At 38.3% G+C, this 9,713-nt stretch overlaps 1 protein-coding gene across 1 annotated transcript; it reads left to right on the top strand.

Annotated features, from left to right (window-relative positions):
- The first annotated feature begins 346 nt into the window (after nucleotides 1-346).
- On the top strand, nucleotides 347-9,135 carry LOC144649573 (sodium-coupled neutral amino acid transporter 7-like). Its single transcript, XM_078509086.1, has 9 exons — nucleotides 347-432; nucleotides 539-1,491; nucleotides 2,681-2,879; nucleotides 3,518-3,644; nucleotides 4,324-4,416; nucleotides 4,880-4,940; nucleotides 6,458-6,720; nucleotides 7,153-7,352; nucleotides 8,321-9,135. Exons 2-9 carry the CDS (start codon nucleotides 1,162-1,164, stop codon nucleotides 8,482-8,484), a joined length of 1,437 nt encoding a protein of 478 aa, XP_078365212.1. The 5' UTR covers nucleotides 347-432; nucleotides 539-1,161; the 3' UTR covers nucleotides 8,485-9,135.
- The last annotated feature ends 578 nt before the right edge of the window (nucleotides 9,136-9,713 follow it).

Genomic DNA, 9,713 nt, shown 5'->3' with positions numbered 1-9,713 from the left:
TCGAGCTTGTTAAAATCATCCACCGCAGGAGCCCAAAGTTAATAGCCTGGGAGGAGGGGGCGGCTAGGCTAGCAGGCTGTATACTACCTGTAGTACACTGGTCTATGAACAGACTGTAAAAATAATTATTTTATTGAGAGACGTGGTGAAAGGAGAGAGAGTCTCAAAGGCTCCTGTCAGCGCTAGCAAAAATGTCTTGTTTTCTGAATTTTCTAATCAATTACGTACAAGCAACTGAAGTTAGGGGGGGGGGGGTTAAATTCATTAAAATTTTTCATCAGTGGTAGTCAATCCCATATATTGCGAGATTTTCCTTCTGGTACTTTCTGAATCGATTCAATCGATTCTGAAAAAGAAATGCTCTCGCAGTTGTACCTGTTTGACTTGCGAGTCAGGTTTCTTTGGAGCGATCATGTGCTAAGCTCATGATCTGTAAATGGGCGGACTGGGGGCATGTAAGGGGGCATGCGGGGGCGGACTCGTTCTTTGCGGGAAATTCGCGGGTTCGGGAGAAAATTTGATTTGGACCAATCAGAAGGTTGGAAACCGCAGGAAATACATTTCATGTTAGGAGTCACAAGCCATCACGAGCCAGCGGAGTTTCATTCACAAGAAAAATTTTAGTCGGGAGAACGGTTTGTATTTTCTGTAAATTATTTCTGGATTATTTTCTTTTTCTTCGCCTCGGCTCTGTCTTATTTATTGTCATCAACAAGGAGTTATACTTTAACTACGGACAACCAAAGAAGTGTGAAATGGCGCAAGAATAAGCTTTATGGACATTGCGTCACCGGCACTGTGATCAACTCCCTTCGACCGTCCATCGTTGCCGGCTTTCTGGCGTTAATCGGAGTAATCAAACGACAAGACCTTATTGAATCTGCAAGACATCTCTTTGGAAACAGACAAAAGGAGACAGATAATTGAACATATAAAACTTTCGCATTTATTGCGTAAATCTGATCCGGTCACATCGATCCACGGGACCCCGGCTCAGTGCTTCAGCGACAAGAATCTGCTTCAAAAGTTTAGAAATACGTTGACCACTGATCAGCCAAGTGTATAAATTAGATAGTTGTTTACGTACTAAACAACTATCAAGAACGATCAAGAACGATATTAAGTTTTGGTCAACATTTAAAAAAAAACACGAGTTGTAATATGACTCACAGCCTCAATTTATCGGAACAGCAAGCTCTTCTTGGTGCCAAAAACGTCCAGGGCAGTCGCTTCGAAAGCCCGTACTACAGTGGAGTTAGAATGCTTGATCAGCCCATCGCTTCCAGCGATCTAGACACTACTTCAAGTGTAGGTGTGTTCAAATCTCGGTCAGTTGTCCAACAACCAGAAGAGAACCCTTACAGCGAGGGGCTGCCTATTTGGCGAGCAGCCTTACTGGTAGTTAATTCAGCTCTTGGTGCTGGGATTTTAAACTTTCCCCAAGCATATGCAAAATGCGGTGGTATTGGTACAGCCTTAACTATTCAAATGGTAGGTCTATTTAAAAAAGGTTTTTATGTAGTGCAACTCTCATGAACGAAGCTTGTGAGAACTAAATGGGTATTCATTTAGTGAGGTCTTTGGTCATATCATGCTGAGGAAGGTGATATATTGTTTAATCTCTCAATTCTTCCTGGTCGCATGTGAGGTGCATGGCAGAGATTCTACAAACTAAGATCCATGCGGTGTCTATGATTATATTAGACATCTCAGTTTCCAGCAGGGGAGGGGTACTCCCTATAGTGGCACACAGTCAACTCTCTTAAACAAACACCTGCAGGACGGCCTCCAACTTTCCGTTTTAAAGAGGTGTCAGTCTTATAGAAAGTTTAGAAACAGTAAAATGACCGAAAATGGCAAGAACGGGACCAACACCAAGTGTTGGTCTTAAAGAGGTGTCCGTAAAGAGTGAGTTGACTGTAAACCCCAAGGGGGTACTCCGGCTTGTAAATGACGGGGATGATCGAATGGAGGCAAAAGTCAGGACCCAAAAAAATCTCTGAACCAAAAATAACCCCCCAAAATTACCAAATTGTCAAATTACCCCTAAATTGCCAGGAGGTGCAATAACATAATACAAAGAACGCTTGTTTTGTTTATTCATCATACCATAAGGCACTTTAGTTCATTTTTAATACCCAAAAAAATCCCCTATCTAAATCAAGATACCGGAAAAAATACTTGCCAAATTTTCAAACCCAAAAAAATCCTTCAATCATCCCCGTCATTAACAACCCGGAGTACCCCCCATTGGGCTGTAAACATGAAGACTCCACTCAAAAGGGGTACTTTTTTTTCACTTGATGTATATAAAAAATTGAAGTATAATTTTGGAAAGGGAAGAGGAAAATGCCCCTCAGAAAATCTCAAACATATGCACCTAGACTCAAGTAAAAGTTTTAGAAATGGGATGCAGTATTTCCACTCTAGGTACGAGAAAGGGGTGCCGTTTTCCAAGAGTTACCTCTTCTGTCAAAAAGGGAAAGTGTACATAAAAGGGTAATGGTTAAAACCTTGGGGGAAGATACCCCCTCCCCCCTCAACTAGGACCTTAAAAATTCCCCAATAACCAATACCCCCCCCCCGGAATTTTGAATGACCTTCCATGGGGTGGGGATGGATATTTTCTGAAATCACACGCTATAACAGAACATTAATTTTTGTTCTTGATCTTTTTCAGTGTTTATTAGTGTTCATTACTGGAGCATTCTTGATCCTAGCATACTGTGCTGATAAACATGGATCACAAAATTTTCAAGAAATAGTCCGTGAGGTTCTAGGACCAGGAGCGTACATTGCAACACAGATCATTGTCATGTTATATATGTTTGGTTCTACTGTTGCATACATGATCCTGATTGGTGATCAGCTAGAGGAAGGTAAGAGAAGTTTCTTTGTATTTCATACTTCTTTTAATGTTCTTGCTGTAATGGTGTAAGGTAGTTGACAGGGTCAGGGACTCAATCTGGACACCAATTTATTGTAAGAGTAATCCTTTGAATCTCTAATTCGTGTCATTAAAAAAGTCAATAAATAATGTAGAAATTATATTAGAAGAGATTCGGTAATTAAAAGCATTTAGTATAATATTGCAAAAATTATAGTTAAGAGTAGACATTTTGGCATCAGTGACTGTGAGACGCCATTCTCAAGACTAACAGGACCTCCCTGAAAACCACCCTAGTGAGTGGAGCCTCCTGTTGAAAGATCATTGTTTATTTTTATTTTATTTATTAAATATGCGATGATGCCGAATCATTGACTCTTAACTACATGTAGAAATTATATTGAAATGGAACAGTTCCCTGTAGCACCCCTTGACTGCAATTGTGAATTTTTTGTTTACAAGAAGATCTATCATATACCTTGCTAAATCTCTTACATTTCTTGAAATAGTGTACGTTTTCGCGTGAGAGGTCACAATTTTGTAAATAGGTCAGAAAACTTCCTTTAGTTAATGTTTAACAAATATTTTTCTTTGAAGACTTTTTTATTTAGTTATTTATTTTATTTCCAGTTGGTAAAGCTATTGAGTCACATCCTCCCTGGTATTTAGGCCGAGAATTTTTGATGTGTGCCGTGTGTATTCTGTTCCTCTTACCACTGTGTCTACCAAAAACTTTGAAAGTTCTTAGCTATTCAAGGTATGTATTGGAAATTACATGTGACATTTAATTTATAATACAATTATTGATATTATAAATGTCATATACATAACATCATTTCACTCCTCTCACGGGTAAAATATGAACTCACAATTGACCTCGCTCCCAATGTGTGGCTTCAATAGCTCAGTGCCGAAACCAAAAACAAAACCCCCCAATGTGTGGCTTCAATAGCTCAGTTGGTAGAGCATCACACCGTTATCGCGGAGGTCACGGGTTGAATCCGGTTGAAGCCCTGAATTTTTTTCAGGCTTCTTTATTCCTATTGCTTAAATTGGAAATTCACTGCGATGATCATTTATCACTTTCTTAATACAATTGTCTGAGTTGGGCAAAAATGTCCTGGTACCCTGGCACATTTCAATGTTCATGTATTCTTTGCCCTGGGTTAATGAAGGGCGGCACTGACAGGGTAAAGGGTCTTGCTATGAAAAAATAACAATAAAACAGTAAACAAACAAACAAACGGGCAAAGACCCAGCCAGAACTTTAACCTGAATTGAATAAAAAAACCCAAACGTAGGGATGAGTGGAGTCAAATACACGTTGATTTTTATGCCACCACAACTTCCAAAAATAGTTTTTAAGTATAACTGTAAACCTCTGACATCCTTATTTGTTGTTCGTGTAACAACTTGATAATTATTTTTATTTTCAGTGTGCTTGGAACAGTTGGAGCTTTTTTTGTTTGTATAGTAACTTCCATCAAATACTTTGAAGGGAGTCATACAGTTAGTAAAGAATTTATTCAGTAAGTACAGTTAAATAACGACCAGTTACTAGCTCTTGGCTATTGATTTATACAAGATGTCTATCTAAAGCTTTGAAAAAGCTCTGCATGACTGTATGGGAGAGTAGATTCTTACAATGCCTTATTTTCCAAATTTTACAAGGAAAAAAATTAGGTTCCCTTAAGGTCAAATATTTACTGTTTTGCTTGTGGCTAGCAGAGTACACAGTTGTGATCAGATGTCCCAGGGGGGCTCATACTAAAACAGGCTTCCAGGTTGTCGAAACATCAGCCACCAACATTCCACGATTGCTTTTTAGGACTGGCTCCACTCAGAGGATCACATTAGCCAACTTACTGATACTCCTGGGATAAACATTACTAAGAAATTAACAAGTTTCAAAAACCCTTTGACTTTGAGAAGGTCATTTTTCTTCTTATTATTTTGAATTTAACTTTATTTCTTGTTTTTGTTTAACCTTAGAGTTAAGTTGCCTTGGACGGAGGCCTTTGCTGCAGTTCCAATAATTTGCTTTGGATTTCAGGTTTGAATCAAATATTATGATTGTAATAACCTGTGATCAGCATCCGCGGAGACCCAGGGGCAGTTAGTGGGGCAAAACGAAGCAATAAACTGGGCAAAAATCATGGCGACAAAAGTTTTCAAGCACGGCACGAAGTGCCCCTGGGCAACGAGTCTCTCCAGACCATTTCCAAACGGCTCTCCGAATGCTGGCTCCCGATTGGGCAGAAAAAACCCTTTGTATTATTCTGCCCAATCGACGAGCAGTAACTTGGGAATCACTTTCGTGTGTTCTTACACGGCGCCTACTGTGTCGGCCATACTTGTTCGTTCACCAAAGCTCTGCATGCGAGGGAAATTTCCATTAAGCCAATGTAAATACTACTCTGGTCCGTGCACCAAAGAAAATCCATGCAATACGGGAAAAATTTCAGTTAGCAGAACAAAAGGTAAGGAAAGGCTAGAATCCAAATGTACAAGCCTTAAATAGCGATACTATCATCCCAAAATATGAAGCAAGCTCGGATAAGAAAATAATCTGAAACCTACAAGCTCAAACCAAGGGCCATTCCAAAAAAATTCACCCCCCACCCCCCGTTTTCTTAAGAGGTCTAAAATATGTCGGCACCTTTGATTCTTTCTGAGGGGGTAAGTAAAAAATGAGCAAAAAGTGGTCTTTTTTCTGATGGGGTTAAGAAAAATTCGGGTTTTTCTGAGGGGGGCGTCATGTCGGTACTTTGATCTTTTTTTCTTAAGGGGTAAATTTTGACTTACCCCGTCAACATGGGGGGTGTGGATATAAAATGGAATGGCCCTAAGCGGCGATTGATAACCAAGCCAGGCGATTTACGATACCTCTGATCAGTCCAAACGGAAATTTTCCCGTCGATCTTGAAATATCGGAAAAGATTCCCTGATTTTTTTCGGCTATCTGATGTAAGCTTAATGGAAATTTCCCTCGCATGCAGAGCTTTGGTGAACGAACAAGTATGGCCGACACAGTAGGCGCCGTGTAAGAACACACGAAAGTGATTCCCAAGTTACTGCTCGCCAATTGGGCAGAATAATACTGACAAAGGTTTTTTTCTGCCCAATCGGGAGCCAGCATTCGGAGAGCCATTTTTCCCGGTTTTTTCCTTTTTTTCCCCCCCCTAACTGCCCCTGGGTCTCCGAGGATGTGTGATCAGATGAGCTACTATAATTCGTTATCAAAGTGGCATGATGAATAATACTCTTGAGCCGAGTATTCGCCCAACAGTAAGGCTTCATCTTAAAGCTGAGCATGGTGCTATATTTTGTGGTTAACAAAGGAGTTTGCCTGCAAAACTTTGGCTAGAGAAATTTGAGTAGCCAAAACTGAGAATTCACTATAATTTGGCTAGTTGACTACAGCTTAGTTGGAGCCCTGTAAAGAGATCACTGACTGAGCTTTTTTTGAAAGAAAGTGCTTGTATTCTACTGTTTTGTAAACACCAAGTTGGATTTCATTGAGCTACTTTAGTTGCTGATTATTTGGTCTTGTCAACATTAATTTTACAGTGCCATGTTCCTTCTGTGGCCGTGTATGCAGAACTCAAGAGAGCAAGTGTACCTAGATTTGGTGTTGTCGTCGTCATAGCAATGGCAATTTGTTGTACAGCTTATGCCATTACTGCTTCGTTTGGCTACCTGACGTTTGGCATATCAGTTAAGAGTGACGTGCTGTTGAGTTATGATTCTAATGATGTCTTGGTGAATATTGCAAGAGTGATGATATCTCTTATAGTTTTGTCAACGGGAGCAGTGGTTGTCTTTTGTGGAAGGTAAATAATAATATCGTATTTTGTGTCGCCTTTTAGTTTATACATCAAATTGCATGATGCACAAGTGATGAATATTTTTATTCGTAAATTCAGTTATCTGGATAATCAGTGATATGCAGCTTTTGAGAGATGACATACATGTTACAATAATCAGATTTTTTATTCATAAGTTCTACAAATGAAGTTTGAGTTATGGGTCAAAGTTTGAGTTTTAAAAAGATATTGTTTACTATTTTTAGTCTGAAATATAGTACAATGGTTAGCTATAGCGTGGTTAGCACTCAAAATCAGCCAACTACAAAAAACCCTGAGGCAACTCTGAAATTTTCTGCATAGTTTGTGCAATTAGCTAAATGATTCAGTAAAATGTATAGTTTACATTGTTTTACGTTGTAAAGGAATTTTAACATTTTTTATGTCCTTCTCCTTCAGGAGTTGTTTGGAAGGATTGTATCTGGCAGCCTTTAGAATGCCACCATTAGAGGCTGAAACAAATGAATCAAGACGACGAATTGCACAAACATTAGTGTGGTTTACGTTATCCCTAATTATTTCAGTGTATGTAAAGGACATACAGTATGCAATAGCTCTTATTGGTGGACTGGCAGCATTGTTTATTTTCTTCTATCCAGGTTAGAAAACATTTACGTTAAAGTAAATGAAATCACTATAATTATCTTATTGATAAAGCACACAGCATTAAGGATTCTCTACTTAAAAAACCACATCCACTGGATTGGAACATGAAACTTTGTTTTCTGTCTGATGAGTTAGTAGTGAAGGTTTAAATCTACTACCTTATTGTTACTTATTTGCGCAGGACTTAATTTTCGCTATTTTCAAAAAATTGTGAAATTAAAGACCCAGGAAAATTATTTTTCACATTTTTTATTGAATTTTGTATGTTAATTACGTATTTTTGGCCAATTCGTGAAACTTTTAAAAGTCCCACAAAATATGCCTGTTCCATTTTCGCAAAATTAAGTTCCCGCAAAAATAAGTAACAATAAGGTAAATTAAAGGTTGAAATCAATCCTCTTGAACAATAGTTAGAGGGACAATCCCATGTTGCTGTGAGGTAATGGAAAACACACTCTCTCACTCATCACAATTTGCGACCATTTGTCACTATTCACAGCTATTTGTCACTATTCAGAGCTATTTGTCACTATTCGCACTATAAACTGTTCATTACCATTCACTACTTGAGTTTAGGAGTCACCCATAAATTTTCCTGCATTTGTCAAGGAAAAAAGTTTCACCCAAAAATATGCCTCACAGGGGTAGCGCATCTGAAAAGCCTTTAAACAAAACATTAAGCCTACAGCCTATATTTGGAATCTGTAGACAATTCAGGGACTGTAAGAAACTTTTTAATTAAATGATTGCTTGCACCATTTACCACCAAATTCTGAATGCATAACAAGCATTCCCTAAACGTTTTTCACACTTTGGCTAGGCAAAAATGCAGAATGCTTGCTACCAAATTAGCATAAGTATTTCTCAAGGTTTTTCCATTTTCTTAACAGATGTCGTCTTAAATGTTGAACAGCTGCAATAAAATTTCACATTCGTTGCTTTCTCTGTTTTTATTATTTAGGCATCTGTCTCGTTCAAGAGATGCTTCAGTATCCAGTTCTTACGACCACAAGGAAGTTGCTAATTGTCCTAGGTCTCTGGTACGTTGTGGTTGGAGTGTTTATATTTGCCGACTCTGAAGTGTTAGCCATAATGCAGGACATCACTGGTAAAAGCCTGTACTAAACTGATGACTGCTGCAAGATAGCAACTGAATGATGCTACTGCAGGGCACAGCTGTTACTAGTATGCCCAAACCAGCTAGTGTTCATTGCAACCACAAGATAACAAATTCTAAATGTCTGTTCACAATGAAGAAACCTTGTGGAGCCAGTTATTTCACCAGTAAAACAGCCATGGCAGTTTTTGCCGAACTTTATAACAAATATCAGGGGAAAAAATGATGACTTTGTTAAACTGGGGCTAGATTGTACCATGTGGTGGTGAATTGCATGAATTATTACAAAAAGAAATCAAATGGAAATAGCAAGCACTTATTTATCAGTTAAATTGACTAATGTGGCTTTCACAAGGCCCACATTTGGAATAATAAGATGGGTATCCATGTCAGATTTCACAAGGAGCTGTGGATTATAATTGGGAGTGGGGGATGTGGTGGCAACTCTAAGAAAGTTGTTTAAACAGCAGCATGAACTTGTGAAGATCGATCTAAAAATTCAAAGCATTCTCCTAACTTTTGCAAAATGTGTGCAATGTTTTGAATAATACAGTAGACTCCTGATCTCTCAAACCCTTAGTCTCTTCGAAACTCGTGATTTCTCAAACCAATTTTCGTTGCCCTAGAATAGTACACCTTGGCAATTTTATTCCTGTTTTCTTAAGGTCATTGCCCTGTTTTGCATTGCGCATCCTTAGGGACCAGTCATTATTTATGTAGAGGGGGGGGAGGGAAAAAAGAAGGGGGGGTCAAGGCTATTTCAGAGTGGCAAGAGGGGGGGCTAAAATTTTTTATAAAGAAGTTTAGGGGGGGATCAGCAGTTTGAGGTGGGTAAAAATAAATAGAAGAGTGCAAACACTATAAGTGAAACAGTGACGCTAAATTGTACAATTTTATGCTATTTCTATTGTTTTCTTTTGTTTAAACTCCACTAATTATGTACAACTTTTATAGTGATTTGTATTTTACAGAAATACTGTTTGCACTCTAAACTCCATTGTTATCTCAAATTTTAGTTAAATATTAAAAGAATCCAGACCTATCTGCTTTAATATCTGGTTTGACTGAAATTATTTCTTTTTACAAAATGATTATCACTGCAATAGCCCAAGAAGTAATAAAACATGATATAACAACAAGAAAGTAGGTTTTTACACTTTAGGAAAATCATTGGAAAAGATTATATTTTGCATGGTTATTACATTTGTGTTCACCATGAGAGCATAATTTGTAAAAA

The sequence above is a fragment of the Oculina patagonica genome, chromosome 4, assembly GCF_052425735.1.
Source record: "Oculina patagonica isolate OP01 chromosome 4, crgOcupat, whole genome shotgun sequence".
Lineage (NCBI taxonomy): Eukaryota > Metazoa > Cnidaria > Anthozoa > Scleractinia > Oculinidae > Oculina > Oculina patagonica.
The sequence above is the reverse complement of the archived record's forward strand: the minus strand, read 5'-3'. Positions and strand labels throughout refer to the sequence as shown.